Source organism: Embiotoca jacksoni, unplaced genomic scaffold (assembly GCF_022577435.1).
Source record: "Embiotoca jacksoni isolate LCO1_2020_lvr unplaced genomic scaffold, fEmbJac1.0.p SCAF_1, whole genome shotgun sequence".
In the NCBI taxonomy this organism is placed as follows: domain Eukaryota; kingdom Metazoa; phylum Chordata; class Actinopteri; family Embiotocidae; genus Embiotoca; species Embiotoca jacksoni.
In genome coordinates, this window is record NW_027185229.1 from 8,937,637 (window position 1) to 8,953,662 (window position 16,026).

The 16,026-nt window shown below is 40.3% G+C and overlaps 2 protein-coding genes and 1 non-coding gene across 4 annotated transcripts in view; 2 read left to right on the forward strand and 1 right to left on the reverse strand.

The window, feature by feature from the left end:
- LOC138198445 (store-operated calcium entry regulator STIMATE-like) overlaps nucleotides 1–4,595 on the forward strand; it is a 19,830-nt gene extending 15,235 nt beyond the window's left edge. Inside the window, exons 1-3 of one of the 2 annotated variants that reach the window (XM_069149909.1) lie at nucleotides 1,305–1,413; nucleotides 1,521–1,644; nucleotides 3,396–4,141. In XM_069149909.1, coding sequence (XP_069006010.1) covers nucleotides 1,405–1,413; nucleotides 1,521–1,644; nucleotides 3,396–3,511 — 249 coding nt within the window. In that variant the 5' untranslated portion in view covers nucleotides 1,305–1,404 and the 3' untranslated portion in view covers nucleotides 3,512–4,141. Of the gene's footprint in view, nucleotides 1–1,304; nucleotides 1,414–1,520; nucleotides 1,645–3,395 lie in introns of those variants that run through there. The other variant, XM_069149985.1, reaches the window with a different exon arrangement.
- On the reverse strand, nucleotides 1,952–2,023 carry trnae-cuc (transfer RNA glutamic acid (anticodon CUC)). Its single transcript has one exon. It is a non-coding gene; the product is annotated as a tRNA-Glu (tRNA).
- Nucleotides 4,596–5,499: 904 nt separating the features above from the next.
- LOC138198591 (inter-alpha-trypsin inhibitor heavy chain H3-like) lies at nucleotides 5,500–15,890 on the forward strand. Its single transcript, XM_069150109.1, has 22 exons — nucleotides 5,500–5,626; nucleotides 5,889–5,918; nucleotides 6,195–6,218; nucleotides 7,274–7,428; nucleotides 7,600–7,704; nucleotides 7,824–7,986; nucleotides 8,098–8,208; nucleotides 8,356–8,484; nucleotides 8,603–8,719; nucleotides 8,803–8,971; nucleotides 9,475–9,600; nucleotides 9,703–9,884; nucleotides 10,020–10,205; nucleotides 10,294–10,433; nucleotides 10,613–10,773; nucleotides 12,341–12,367; nucleotides 12,479–12,541; nucleotides 12,950–13,063; nucleotides 13,222–13,423; nucleotides 13,555–13,727; nucleotides 14,876–14,987; nucleotides 15,142–15,890. The coding sequence occupies exons 1-22, from the start codon at nucleotides 5,513–5,515 to the stop codon at nucleotides 15,278–15,280; spliced, it is 2,742 nt and encodes a 913-aa protein (XP_069006210.1). The 5' UTR covers nucleotides 5,500–5,512; the 3' UTR covers nucleotides 15,281–15,890.
- The last annotated feature ends 136 nt before the right edge of the window (nucleotides 15,891–16,026 follow it).

Sequence of the window (16,026 nt, forward strand, 5' to 3'; positions counted from 1 at the left end):
CCCTCCAGAATCAGGTTCAGTGTTTCCACCGTTAGAAGCTTTAGTACCTGATAGCGACACAGTCTTTACCAGACCCGCACTTTTTGGTTGTGTGTGAGGTGGTCTTTGTTGTTTACGCTTAAGAGTCATACAATCAGCAAAAAAGTGACCTTTCTTATGACAATAAAAGCCTTCCGGATCCCCACGCGGAGGCGACGGTGGTCCCTCGGTTTTCTCAAGTGAGGGATCAGATCTTACGGGGTGTGATACTGCTACTTTGTCTGGGCGAGAGGAAGAAACAAGCACATTCTTATGAGTAAAAACAAATTCATCAGCAAAAACAGCTTCCTCGGACACTGATGTTGGAAAGGCGTTAAAAGCATCTGCACAAACATCTATTTTATTTAGACACAGTGCAAGAAAATTGCTTGAACGAGAGTGTAGCCATTCAGATCTGGTTCCTCACTGAGTCACTTGCGTATGTCATTTCAAAACAGTGAGTCAGTTTGTCCACCATCACACAGTTCACACCTCGTTTTCAGGTTAGTTTGCCAAGTTTTATAACTTATATTGCCTTAACTGTTTGCTTACTAGTTTCAGGTACCTTGTTATCCAGAGAATCCAAAATGTAAACACATTTTAAACAATCTAATATACCAAGAAAATAGCATGATATTTATTGATTTATTCAAATAAATTATTCAGAATAATTTATCTGACGGCTCGTTTGCCAGATTTTGAATTCTTTCTTCAACACTTTAATTCAAGTATTACGAAAGTGGACTATATTCACCTTAACAGATGCTGCTGTTATGAGTGCTACATGTAAACAAAAACAAAAAAAAAACCTTACATAGAATAGATAGAAGATCTTGCCCTGAATACAGCTGGACCTGACAGTTGGGCAGTTTTCCTCGCTCTCTTCTCAGTCCAGCCCTTATTTTCTTGGTTAATGTGTTAACTGTCTGGAAAAGCTTTTTATAAGACCAAGAGAGGAATTCCCTCTGGCTTAAGTTGTTGCTCTGGGCAGGCAGAGTCCCAGCCACTGGAGCTGCAGGGAGGTGTTGCTGGGTGGTGGACACTCTTGATTTTCCTTTTAGTGCCAGGTCCCACACCAACATTTTGAAAAGAGGATATCTCTGCCAGGGTCAGCAGGGGAGGGCCGAGGCAGACTGCCACTTGTGTTGTGTTCTGCATTATCAGCTGTCAGCCAGTAAGCTTCTCATTAAAGACGGAAGACCCATTTCAGCTGTACCATCCCTCACGTCACACCTAATAATACACACTGACGATGGTGGTAGGGGGTCTGACTGACTCACTGGGTCTGGACCAGGACTATATATAATGGCAGCTTTGCTGGGGGACAAAGACAAACACTTACAAGAATAAGAACCTTGTGGAACCACTCCACCAACTTTAATAACCATGTCACAGGTATGTTATAGGCTGTTTTGATTATAACATGATTGTAACACACTTTTCCATGTTTGACTGCAGACGCGACATTAACACTCATTACTTACCCTTCTTTTCTTCACCAGCCGGGCGAGGTAAAAAAGAAGAAGCGCCCGCCAATGAAGGAGGAGGACCTGAAAGGGGCTCGCAGTAAACTGGGACTGAAGGGCGAGGTCAAAAGTAAGACCTATGAGGTCATGGTGGAGTGTGGTGAGTCAGTTATTTTATTAATGTTATTTCCTCTGACAATGAAACATAGGACTAGTGACGCAATACCATGTCAGATGTTTGCCCTCTGTAAAGACATTTTGCCTCCCTGTCTTTACAAATGTGGTTGTTGTCCATAGAGATTTTTGTTTTATTACTGCTTGGCCCGTAGACCTAAATATCCTGCTAAATAAACAAATACATGTTGGAAATGATCAGGGAAAAATGTATATATAGGCCTATAGATTAATTAAATTATATTATTTCTATAGTGTGGCACTGCTTTTGTATGGGTACAAGATAAAAGATGTTCCCTGACCGGGAATCGAACCCGGGCCGCGGCGGTGAGAGCGCCGAATCCTAACCACTAGACCACCAGGGACAACTAACACAAATTGCGTCAGTTTCGGAGCTACCCCTAAACTACACAGAGTCTGCTTTTTCGTTAGACATGTCTGATAACAGACCAATAGTGTCTGTCGAGGTGTTGGTTGTTCAAACACATTCAAATTTGAGTTTGTGAAGCCTCCTGTGGAGAGCAGAGAGCGATGATGTCGCGTCTAGCAGCCAGATGAGGATTCACCCCACGTGTTTACGCAGGGAGGAGAAACTGAAAATTGAATCTGCATTGTTTAACTGGAGTATTTGCGTTAACAACTGAGTCTGAATAGCATCATTAGAAACTGAGTTTATTAGCTTTGAACTGAATTCTAATTACCTTGAAACGGTATGAGATAACGCGATAATGAGTTACGTTGCTCTAAAAATAGTTTGATCTTCATTGGAAATCCAACAGTTGAATGAATATTGAAGTAGAGTTGCTGAAAGATTCAATTCAATTCAATTCAATTCAACTCAATTCAATTCAACTTTATTTATATAGCACCAAATCACAACACGTTATTTCATGGCACTTAACACATTAAAGTCCTTACAGCAAGGCTTTACAATATTATACAGAGAAACCCAACAATTCAACAATTCCCACATAAGCTAGGAGGGGAAGAAAAAAAAACTCCTCTTTAAGGGAGAAAAACCTCCAACAGAGGGAAGAAAAACTCCCTCTTAACAGGAAGAAACCTCCGACAGAACCAGGCTCAGAGGTGGGCGGCCATCTGCCTCCACCGGTTAGGGTGAGAGGAGAGCAGAGAGAGAAAAGGACAGCATAGAGATATAAGAGAAGAACTGTTGATGGAGACGACAAGCGCAGGACAGAGACATGCAGCTCCATGACGGGACATCTGCAAAAGAAAGAACAGAAACTACACGAGCGAAGGAACTGAACGGAGACAACAGATAATAAGAAGAAACTATGGGAGAGAAAAAGATGGTGAGGTATGAGTCAGTTAAACAGAAGGAGGAAAGAAAAGAAGCTCAGCATGTAACGAGGTCCCCCAGCAGCGTCGGCCTATAACAGCATAACTAAGGGTTGGTTCAGGTCTACCCGAGCCAGCCCTAACTATAGGCTTTATCAAAAAGGAACATTTTGAGTCTAATCTTAAAGCTAGAGAGGGTTTCTGCCCCTCGAACACAAACTGGGAGCTGTTTGGTTCCACAGGAGAGGAGCCTGAAAACTGAAGGCTCTGCCTCCCATTCTACTTCTGGAAACTGAATGAAATGAGACAGAAACTGACACTTTTCTTTTTCACATACTTCCCTCAAAGACCCACGTGTAATTTCTGTTTGAGGAGGAGTAGTCACGTGGTACAAGCATATGTTTTCCTGACAATATTTATGTCTCTTTCTGTGTCCAGAGCGTATGGGCAAAGTGGCTCCGTCCGTGTTCAGCGGCGTGAAGATGGGAACAGAGACGGCCCTGCACCAGCCCGGTGCTGCCAAAGCTCCTGGCGCCAGTGTGTTCAGCAAGTAGACACTCAGCAACATAAAACAAATGGCACAGAAGGAATTGAAAGCGTTTGTGTTTCAGAGTCAGTGGCTTTTATAATGTGGACTGCAAAGTGTGTGTGTTTTTTTTTTTTTTTTTTTTCATTTTTAAACCAAACATTTGTGTAACTTCAGAGAGATAAAGGGCTAACCCCTTTATATTACTTTGTACTAGTAGCATATTTTGATATGACTGCTATGTATTCTTTTTTTTTACATTACTTATTTATATAAATCCTTTCCCGTGTGTTGAAATGTAATGTTCCTTTATTTACTGGTAGTAGAGGCGGTGTTATACTCTATGGACTATATTTAGAGCTTTAAATTAACTCTGGTAACTTGTCAGATGTACGTAAACAGTAATTGTGAGGAGCAACCTCATCAAATATACTGGTCTACTTAAGGACCTGTCTTTCAACAATACAGTCATAACAATCAACATACACGAGCTCGTGTATATCTGCATGAACAATAATAGCATAGAGGCACATAGTTTCTGATTGTCTTCATGTGTACAACAAATCTGTCACAGAACATAAAAAGCAGTCATGTGAGAATTAATCATGACAGTGTATGTAAGTGCGAATTGTCTTATTAAAATGTAATTTTAAGCCTTTGCTATTTCAGTATTTATTGGTCTCAGTATAGTGAAAAACGGGGAAATGTTAGGAAAAATAGTAACTCATTGTCAGTGTGTAAATTAAGTTACTGTTATGTGTGAAAAGTTTCCGTTAGTCTATGTAGATAACTGTAGTTGAAAGGTCACTACTACATACACAAAACACGAGTTCCTCTCTTGCAACAAAGGAACTGGCTCATCTAGTTTAGCACACACATTGATTAAAAGCAAACATACTCATATAGGGTGCAAAGGGCATTGAACCCCTATACACTCACGGTACACAACATGTGATCTTATCTATAGTAATGTAATCACGTGATGTTTTGTAACTACTACATACAATAAAAGGAGCAAAGAGGGAAGTCTGATTCGGAGTTGGCTGATGCCAGGTGAAGAGCTTACAACTCTAAGACCCTGCACGGACTTCCCTTGCTGCAAGTAAAACTCAGATTTGGGTCCAAGCCTTGTGTTTGTCTGACTGTGGGTTTGATTCTTATGCTATCAGCGCTATGTTATAGTTCTGAACCTAACAGGAAAAAAAGAATGAAGAAAGACCGTGCCAGATGATGAAGATAACTCACTGAATCAAGTTCAAAGTACGGCCCAGTTTAGAGAAAAAAACATTCCAAATGACAACAACAAATATTCAGTTAGGTTAAAAATCCAGTGAATTTTAGATTGTGTTTGTGTAGATGTTGAGTCTGGTCATCTTTTCTGTGCGTATTCATGCACTAATGTATTGATAAGACACTGATCATTTGCAAAGATTGATAATTTAACTTAAGATAAATATAGAAGAACATTGGATTTCCTTACTGTAGTCCATCTTTTGCTCCCAAGTACATTACATGAATCAACTACAACAGCTACACATTTTAATATTGGCCTCATACCTATTCGAACCACCCTACATTTACCCTGTTTATTAAAAATAGTGTCAAACAAACACAAATATGGTTGTAATATGAGCTGACTGTTTTACAGAATTCACTGTGTTTGTATTATGAATGACCTCATACTCTAAATGACATGTTACTAATTGGTGCCTCTATGATATCTTTAATTATATTTCAGGCTCTGGGTGTCATTTTCACTCTCATTATACCAAATGTCTAAATAAGTGTTTTTTCAGTGCGACAAACATTGACACACTTGCAGATATTCTCGTTGAGCTTTACAAGTACTATGTTTGTACCTCACAGCCTCCTACACTTTGAGCTCAGGTCTGTGGTCAATAGTCTTAAATCAACACACACACACACACACACACACACACACACACACACACACAGTCGGTCCCTCCCTCAAGGCAGAGAGCTTTTTTCCCTGCAGTGAAGTCAGCAAGTGTTCAGTGGAAGTTTGGTCATGTCTGGACTGTCAGGTGTTCGACTGCTGCTGCTGTGGGGCTGCGCCTGCCTCTGGCTGTCCAGCTCGGCTTCGGGGGCTCTGGTCATCTCCCGGAACGATGAAGCGCCACAGGTAACTCCTTTTAAAATCACATTGTTGTATTGTTGAAATATAATTTTCCTGATTTATCCTTATTAAAAACCTCCCTAACACACAATGTGCTCTCATTTGCAACTTAAATGCCACAGATTTTTAGTATCATAATAATAAGTTAAGTACAATTGATATAGAATTGAAAGATTTTCTTGCAAGCTAGTTTATGTTATCCCAATATTTTCTTTTCCCTGTAACATCTTAGCGCCGTGTCGGTCATTTCTCTGTATTTGTATTTCAGGAGGCGAGAAGGGCTGCCAGATCACTGCAGGTACTCAGCAGAAACTTTTCACAGACAAACACTCTCTTCATGTTGGTGAAAGCGTCTTGTTAGTTTTGGTCGTTGGTCAACATCTGTATTGAGTCATAATTACATTACTTAAACTTCAACATGAAATAAATAACACTATTTTTCAAGAGGTGCATTCATCCACTGAGAACATAAAGCAAACAGTCGCAGCTGAAACTAATAGTTTTGTGCTGTATTAAATTAAAATGTTCAAAATCTGAACATGTTATTTTCTTTTTTGTCATTTGTTTGTTACAGAAAAGAAGTACAAATGAGGCCACGGTAAGAAAAGAATCTGCTTGTATCTCTGGTGATAATGATGATGAGAAATATTCCGGTCAATACAACTTTATCTTGTGAGGACAATTGCACCTCACCACCCAGATCAACAGATTTAAATTTAGACACGGTTCGATATATGAACTGATTTCCTTATGATTTGTTGGTCTCAAAAAGATCCATCCATTTGACCCCAGTAATGTTTGAAAATTTTTCAGTAAATCTGGTCAAGCTGTTTCAGTCCTTCACTAATATCCTCTGGAACCAGTCAATCAGTAAAAGATTGATAAAGAAAAACCTAACTGACTGATGGGGTGTTTTCAAGCTGTTTTTTTTGTTTTTGTTGGCACCTCTCAGAACAGCAGCAAAAGAGATTCAATTTAAAATTCTCAAGTTTCTACAGTAATTCACTGTAGAAAATAACTATGTCAAAAGATCATGTCACAATTTTGAAATCTGTCTTATAACAGCAGTCAGGTTTTTTTCTGTACATCAGACAACATGAACACACGCGCAGCTCAGGTGTTGCTGGTCGTCTACTGGTTAGGATTTGCTGTTCTTACTGCCGGAGAAGACCTTATCATGTGTCCCCGGTTATTATGAAAGGCAAATGGAGTTCAGACCAAGAGAAACAGGGGACCTGCCCCTTTATGTGAGCACTGCATGGAGTTTTATGTCATCTAGTGGTGAGGTTGCAGATTGCAGCCAATTGAACACCCTTCGCTTTACCCTCCCTTTCCAAGTGTGGAAGAGAATCTACGGAGGCCATGAAAGGGCTTCACTAGAGCCACTGTTTGGTTTGTCCTGTCTGGGCTACTGTAGAAACATGATGTTGCAACATAGATCTACATAGATTCTACATACTGGTTCTGTAATATACAGTATAAACGGGAGGGATGACTGCAGGAAGAAAAAAAACTGTTTTACTGGACACCTGACTGGTGTTTCAAGATGGACTTGAAAAACTGTAAATCTTTCCTTTAAGTGCTTGCAAGTGCTTTCCGTTGTCATCTGTGTGTAAATCTTTCTGTCTTTTCCTCCCTGTCTTTCTGTCTCAGGTGGAGGTGCAAAGTGTGACAGTGCAATGCACTGTGACGTCTCGTTTTGCCCACACCGTCGTGACCTCCACGGCTTTGAACAAAGCAAACATATCCCAGGAAATCTTTTTTGAAATGGAGTTACCCAAGACTGCCTTCATCACAAACTTCAGCATGTCAGCCAGTTTTCTCTCTCTCTAGTTTTCATTCTGTCCTCACTCTTACCTGCATCACGACTAGTGTTTATCCCTGCTTCCTTTCACAATCTAAAGCTATTTTCCCGACACGATACAGCTGATTTACATTCCTTAAGTCGCCTCATGTTCTTCTCTATCTGTGTGTCTCAGGGAAATTGAGGGTCAGGTGTATGTTGGAGAGGTGAAGGAGAAAGAGAAAGCTAAGCAACAGTATGAGAAGGCTGTTTCCTCTGGACAGACTGCTGGACTGGTCAAGTGAGTCGGTCCACATTAAAATTACATAAAGCCAGTATTTCTGGCATAAAAATACGATCAAAGCATGTGGACTTATATTGTAAAGATCTTAAATTGTTCATTTATTCCTTTTATTACAGAGCGTCTGGAAGAAAGATGGAAAAGTTTTCAGTGTCTGTCAATATTGCAGGAGAAAGCAATGTGACTTTCATCTTGACCCACGAGGAGCTCCTTCAGAGGAAACTGGGCCAATATGAGATTTTGACTCGAGTTAAACCCAAAACACTGGTCCAGGAGTTTCAGGTGAATCCATAGCAGTGATGAAACCCTGGCCCAGGGTGATTTCAGACATCCTAAATGAATGCTTTACTTTAAAATTAATTTCTCTCTTTGTGTTTGTCTGTGTGGACACAGATTGTGACAAACATCTATGAGCCCCAGGGTCTTTCTTACGTTGATGCCCATGCAACCTTCCTCTCTAATGAGCTGCTCCCTCTGGTGGAGAAAACTGTCACAGACAAAAAGGTACAGATACAACTGGCCTTTTAAGAGCTTGTTTCTGATTATTGTCTTGAAGAGTTAACTCTTTCAAAATGATCTTGGTCTCTCTTCCTGCTCTGCATGATAATCAAAATTATTCATCATTATGCAACGTACTTATCCACGTTTCAGGCACACATCTCTTTCTCACCAACTGTGGAGCAGCAGAGGAAGTGTCCAGGTTGTGATGGAACACTTATTGATGGAGATTTTATAATCAAGTATGACGTGAACCGAGAGAAAAGCCTCGGGGACATTCAGGTCAGCTGTCAATAAAGACTGAACTCAGAATCACCTTCATGTACATTTTAGTTTGGGAAAAAAAAAATCCTCACACTTTTCTCTTCCATGTATCACACTGCTCTGTGATTCTTTTCAGATTGTGAATGGATACTTTGTGCACTTCTTTGCTCCCTCTGACCTGTCCAGAGTCCCAAAGAACGTGGTGTTTGTAGTTGACAGGAGTGGATCAATGGGAGGAAGAAAGATGCAACAAGTGAGAGATTGTTCCAAATGTTGTTGCGCTTCTAGTATAGCAATGCTCACATGCCCATATTTTGACCTCTGATTTTTTTGTAGACACGAGAAGCGTTGCTGGCCATTCTCAAAGAGCTCGACGAAGAAGACCACTTTGCCCTTATCAAGTTTGATGACGCAGTCGGTGTCTGGAAGACGTCACTTACCAGAGCAACCAAGGAAAATGTGGCTGAAGCCATGGTCTACGTCAGCGGAATAAGAGAAAGCGGAGGTTAATAGAAAAGTGACAAATGATATGCTTACTACTTAAATGAAAGAAATACACTCCTATACTGGCCCGTTTTCATTGAGAGTGTCAGAGAGATGTGCACAAGGTGCACTTTTGTACTCTGACCACCTGGGTTGAAGTAGTGACCCAATCTGCATTGGGATGTGGTTGGATGAAATAAACACAGGCCATTCATCCTGGAGGCCGGTGTTCGTGTTTGTGAGAAAGCAAATTTGACCTGCATTTGACCTGCATTTCTTTAAGTAACCTGCATTTCTTTAAGTAACACAAGTAAGTTACTTACATAATGTAATGTATTTAACTTACGTAAAATCTGTTATTGGAACCCAAACTGTGATCTTTTCCCAAACCTGACCACAGGGTTTTTGGTGCCTATCCCTGAAGCACCTTGGGCATATCTGTGAGATGCCAGTAGCCTGTAACAAAATAGCAGTATTTGATGATTGTCGATACGTTTTATAATTGGCTGTGTGTTTTCCTTCTAGCTACCGATATCAATAGTGCAGTGTTGAGAGGTGTAGACATGCTGATCCGAGACAGACGATCCAATACTCTCCCAGAGAGAAGCGTTGACATGGTTATTTTACTGACTGATGGAATGCCAAATAGTGGTAAGCATACACAGTGTGTACATATTGGAGCATGGAGTGCACATTTGACCAATGTACTTATTTAGTATTAAATTTTTGTGTGTTGTACCTGTGCATCTGAAGGTGTGTCTGGCATCTCAACCATCCAGCAGAATGTGCGTACTGCTATGGGGGGAAATATGTCTCTGTTCTGTCTTGGATTTGGCAATGATGTGGAGTACTCCTTCTTGGACGTGATGAGCAAACAAAACAAGGGGCTGGCCCGCAGGATCTATGAAGCTTCAGATGCAACACTTCAGCTCCAGGTGGAGGGTTAAGGCTATTGCTCGATTTTGTATTTTTGTACATTTTAATTGAAATGACAGCAGCTATGTTAGATTTCTCTACAATTTTGTAATCACGATTGAATTAATAATACAACCTGTATGGATTTATTCCAGGGTTTCTATGAGGAAGTATCCAGCCCTCTGCTTTCAGAGGTGGACCTGCGTTATCCTGACAATGCAGTGGACTTCCTGACCACCAGCCACTTCAGCCAGCTGTTTAATGGCTCAGAGATTGTGGTAGCCGGTCAGCTGATGGACAGCAACATGGACCAATTCCTGGTGGAAGTGTTTGGCCAGGGGGTGAGGAGAAGGCACAAATACATAATGTTGAGGTAAAGAGAAGACCTATTTGTGTTTATCTTTTCTTCTGTCTTTCTTCCCCCTGCAGTTTGAAGACGACTTCAAGGTGCAGGGCCAGGCCAGTGCTGTGGACTGGGACATGATGTACCCAGATGAGGAGTATATCTTTGGAGGTTTCACTGAGCGTCTGTGGGCCTACGTCTCCATCCAAGAGTTACTGGAAAAGAGGTAAGTCTGACTTATTGCGCCTAAGTGAAATTAGTCTGTTATATTTATGATAATTATCTCATTAATGATACTTGTTGGCCATTGATAAAGGGCCTATGTCAATGTTGTAATAGTCAACTATAGTTTTTTTTCCATTGTGGATTTCATATGTGGAAACAAATACGTTTTCTTTCCTGCAGCAAGAGTGGCACCCCAGATGAGAAAGTTAATGCCACAGCCAAGGCCCTGGACATGGCCCTGCAGTACAGCTTTGTCACCCCTCTCACCTCCATGGTGGTCACCAAGCCTGAAACTGAGGACGGACCAGACAGCCCTCTCATCGCTGACAAGCTTACTGAGGGTAACGGACGGTGCTTGAAGTGGAAAAAATAAGGGCTTCATGTTTGTTTGTCTAACAGCCACCATCAGAAAATCCTTATTTCTACCGTGAACAAAAGATACTAGGATATTGTTAATGTTCACAATATAAATGTATTTAATCAAAGGGACAACCATTTAAATTGCTTGAGTAACAAGACAAGGTCAAAACCTAGGATATAGTGGATCTGGCGAAATGCTAGATGACTTCTAATTTGAAATCCAAGTTTTTATTCGGAAACGGATGCGGGAAGTCTCAACATTCAGCCGACCTGTGGTGACCACAGCTGTTTTATCTTATGAACTCGCGAGGTCACAAGAAACAGTTACAAATTCTTGTGCAGTATCTGATTCAATATTTAATTGCAGCATGAATTCAGCAAATCTTATAAATTTTTTGGAAGACAAACAAAACTGTTATTCCTATTGAATAAGATGTTTACATACATACAAGGGCTGGAGATTTCAAGCAAAATACTATTCAATAATTGCTCGGGAACTAATTTACTATTAATTGACTATTATTTACCTGCAGAGTTTGGACTGCACCTTATCTTCCTTTTTTTTTTTAATAAGTTCTACATAGAACTTTTTTACTGCTTTGCGTATTTCTCCTGTTCACACTGTGCCATCTAATCTCATAGCGTTACACAGTGTTAACTGACCTCCGGAGCCCGGTAACAACTTATTCTTTTTTACCTTGTCTCATGGCAGCTGGCAGCTGGCAGACAGCTTTTAGGTGAATTACTGCCACCTTCTGAAGGCAGTAAAGCATTACAACTAGGCACCGGTGAAAACAGAGGAAATAAGGAAATGTGATATTGGCATATTGGATTTATTATGTTTTAATGATCCTTAATACTTTTGTTTTGTGTGTTCTGGGGTTAAACTGCAGGTGTTTTTCTGATGCAAACATTACTTCACCAGGCTTTTCTCTGCTAGCAGTGGCGCTAGCTTTAGCTATCTGCTCCCAGCCTATTGTTAGTTCTGGTTGGGTAAGATTTGACTTTCGAAGCTCTGCTATGTCATCGTCTGACATGTGTTCTTTTGGTCCCTATTTGGAGCCAGACCATTATTATTGTAAGTTTAATGTTGCCACAGACAGAAAAAAGAAGATAAAAGCAGTCAGGTGAGAATAGGAGCAGGTGAGCATCTCGTAGTGATCCCGAGGGAAAACAATTAATCAAAGTAAATTTGAATCACCCAGAAAACCTGATGTGGAGAAGGTCATAAAAAAAAAGCCATACACACTAAAGAGTAAAATGTAGAAGTTCCAATGTATCAGCGCTTCAAACATTGATAATGGACAGAACATAGGGAAGGAGAAGATTTAAAATGTTAAAATGTTTAAAATGTTTAAAATGTGGTTTTGGCAGTCAAGCTTTTCAATGCAAAGTAAAATGTAATGTAAGACATTCACGAACAGAACTCGCTTTTAAATACACATTTTCAGCACATTACTTCCCTTTACTTAAGTATAACAGTAGAGTGGAGTCTAGTTGAAAACTGTTAAATGTAACAAGTTGTTCTATCCATCTGTTATTTGACAGTGCAAAGACAACAGGCAGAAAAAATGGGTAAGGCAGCCATTTTATTTTTAACCACATTTCTTAGTACAGAAAACATTTCTTAAATTAGTCCAATTGCTGTGTTGCTTGATACCATGATCTTATTGTTCCTGTTTATAGTACATCAATTTAGAGGGGTTTCGACGGTAAAAACTGCTTACCAGCATTCACCCACATATTTTGGTAAGTACATTTTAGCAACACTGCACAGCTCAGCTGTTTTGTCAATCCATCACAACAACACATCTTCTACCAACATTCATGGTCCTCAGAGGAAGAGTCCCAATGATCTCCTAACTTTTCATTCAGCGCCACCACTAGGTTGATACCTGTACAGTGAAATATCTCAACATAAATAAAGCACCTGTAAAACTATGGACATTCCCATTAACTTCAGCTGTACTTTGTGTTTAGTGCCCAAAAAAATGATGTAAAAGATAAACGTCAGCATATTAACATTGTCATTGTGAATGTGATAGCCTGCTAACATTTAGTTCAATGCTTGCGCCTAAGTTGCTACGTAGATGTTTAGTCAATAGGGGTCTTATTAACTTTATTTATTACTATTATCATTCTCTTGTTCACCTGCAGTGGATGGAGATCCTCATTTCATGATCGAGCTTCCTGACAGAGACGATGCTCTGTGCTTCAACATCAACAACATACCAGGAACCATTTTCAATCTGGTCAAAGACCCACAATCAGGTCAGCCTTGACTGAGGCCCGATTGGCATGACTTTCTTACTTAAAAGATAAAATTATCATGTTGTTTTTTTCCCTCACTGGACACGTCATTTACAGTGTATACTTACAGGATGTGCCAGAAAATTGTATCTTGTAAGTGAACCTCACTGTCTCTTTAGGTATTGTGGTCAATGGGCAGATCATTGGAGACAAGAAGATTCCTCCCAGCGGGAAAATTAACACCTATTTTTGGCGTTTTGGCATCGTCCACCAGAATCTGGGGGTTAGACTGGAGGTGAGCACTCAGGATATCTCCGTGTTCCAGGACAACAAACGGGTGAAGCTGCTGTGGTCTGATACAGCCGGTCTGAAAGGAACCAAGTGAGTGTTCCCATTGTTACAATTTTATCTTTCAGCAAAAGAAGATATTGCTCGGAATGAGTAACATGACATGTAAGTACCAGTTCGAGGTGAACGATTATCATATTACTTCCCCTCTTTCTCTTATACAGTGTGGATCTTTCCGTGATGAAGGATCGCAGCCTGACAGTGACTCTAAAAGATTCCGTTAAGTTTGTGATCCTGCTGCACAAAGTGTGGAAGAAGCACCCGTATCACCGGGACTACTTGGGTTTCTACACCCTGGACAGCCACCTCCTGTCCCCCTCTGTTCACGGCCTGCTAGGTACAACACAGCATTCCAGTTGTCTCTCTAATTATTGATTTGTTTCACATTTTCTTAAAGTGAAATGTTCTTTGTGATGGGTTTCAGCATTTTTAGTATGTAGTAGTGACTAAATCAAAATCACATTTTAAGCATTAATCATCTTTATTTATACAGTACGAGTTATGATCAAAAAAATTGCGAGATTGTTCCTGTTGCGCACAAAACAAGAGTGCAGCACAGTGATGTGAATGGAGCAGGGGCAAGCTATAACTGTCTTGAGTAAGTCTTAAAATCTTTGTGGCTTGATCAACGTTAGGCGTTCTGTTACACACATTTTTGTGACCTCTGGCATGTGTGGATTTGCGATATCACCATGGACCTCAAACTTGAGCAGAGAGCACACATACAATTTTGTGTCATATTTGTGGGAAACAGAAAGAAGTTGCTGAGAGCCAAATCCAGCAAGTAGGGGAAATGGTGAGCGACAATTGGGTTGTGGTGAGCGGGAGGTTTGTTATGGAGGAGAACCAAAGTGCCATCGCACCACAGATTAGCTCGTTTGCGTCAAATGTTTTCCCTCGCACGCCTTAGAACGTCATAATTGAACTTGTCGTTTACAGTTTGACGCTGAGGGACGAATTCACGGTGTACAACTCTGCAAATGTTAAAGAAAACCAACTTGGTTACCTGATGCACCTTCTTAAGGTTGTGAATATTACTCAAAACAATTCCAGGTCCAGTGCTTCACTGCAGTATTCTTTTTGAAGCATTTCAAGGGTCTTTGTTGCCCAATTTCCTAAGTTTGACACAAACTTTGATGTGCACTCTGCTCAAGTCGTGAAAAAGAGTGTAACTGCTGATATCGATCAAGCGACAGAGCTTGGAATATTTACTTACAAAGGTTATTACTTCCCTCTGCTCTCTGCTTTTTACTGTGCTGTGTTCCCTTTGTTTGCAACAGTCTCTAAACATTTTGATTCACCACAAAGTGCTGACTTGAATCTTTCTGACTTCACATTATAATAACATAATAATAACACTATATAATATAGTAAAGCTGAAATTATTTTACTCCACTTGGCAATTGTCTTAAGTGGAAACATACTGTCCTTAAAATCATAACAATTTGTAATGATACTTCATTTAAATGGTGGGTCTTCCTCCAGGTCAGTTCTATCATGGGATTGAATATGAAGTGACAGACTTGCGTCCAGGAGAAGTCCCAGAGAAACCAGACGCCACCATGTTTGTGAGAGGACGGGAGCTCAATGTGACCAGGTACACTAACTCCCTCAGATGATTATGTCCCATCTCAGTGTGGAAGAGTCTGCACGTAATGTGTGTCTTAATTGTGCAAAAGGTTGTTGCTTTGTACACGAGGTGCACTTAAAATCTCATCTGGTCTACATGAAATGTGTCTCTCGGTCCCCAGAGGCTGGCAGAAAGACTTCAGGAGGGAAGTGAAGAATGGCGAAAACGTTCCCTGCTGGTTCATTCACAGTAACGGAACAGGTCTCCTTGACGGAGATGCAACCGACTACATCGTGTCAGGCCTTTTTAAAACAGTTTAAAAATAGGTTACACATCCATGTCTGCTGCTGAAATCATCAAAATTGTAAAATGAATTCTTCCTGTACTTACACCACACATACATAACCAGTGAAAAAGAGGCCTCATTCACATTTTGTATGGACAATCTCATTTCCCACCAGATTCATTTTTGGAGTTAAAAAAATGGGAACTGACATTTCACTTGTCTTAAAATTTGTGGGACAGTCCCAGACACAGATTGAAGCTTCATTAAAGATGTCAGTTTTTCATGTTTTCTGACATTGTGCAGTATGACATAAAATACAGTTTAATTTGTGTTTCTCATGTCTTCACTTTGGTTATTCCTGCTATTTACTGAAAGACAAGTCTGACTTTGAAAGTGTTGAATAGCTTGCTGCTTTCAAACTGTTGTGATATGACACAAAAACACCCAGTCTCTTTTTAATCCTTGTTTAAGTGCTTGCTATTGTCCGGAGTTGACAGGATGTAAAGTGGCATCCAAACTGTTTCAAAGTAGGGCAACTTTGACAATAAAAATGTCTGGTATAGTTCATGGGGAGCTTACTGAATGATTGCTGTACCACATGACACCTAATAAAAAGTTACCTTGGCTGTGACAAATTGGTAAAACACTTCTTAATGATCAGTGCAGGAAAAAAAAAAAAAAATTGCAAAAGAAGAAGTCCACTGTGTACCTGACTTTGAATGACTTTGATTTGTGTTTTCAGCACTAAACAGCAATTAATACTTATTTGATTAGGAATTT

Excerpts from the sequence above, each read along its gene's own strand:
- LOC138198591 (XM_069150109.1), top strand. The coding sequence starts at position 5,513 with ATGTCTGGACTGTCAGGTGTTCGACTGCTGCTGCTGTGGGGCTGCGCC. Across the intron at positions 10,206-10,293 it reads TGGAAGTGTTTGGCCAGGGG|TTTGAAGACGACTTCAAGGT; the intron begins GTGAGGAGAAGG and ends TTCCCCCTGCAG. Across the intron at positions 13,728-14,875 it reads CTCTGTTCACGGCCTGCTAG|GTCAGTTCTATCATGGGATT; the intron begins GTACAACACAGC and ends GTCTTCCTCCAG.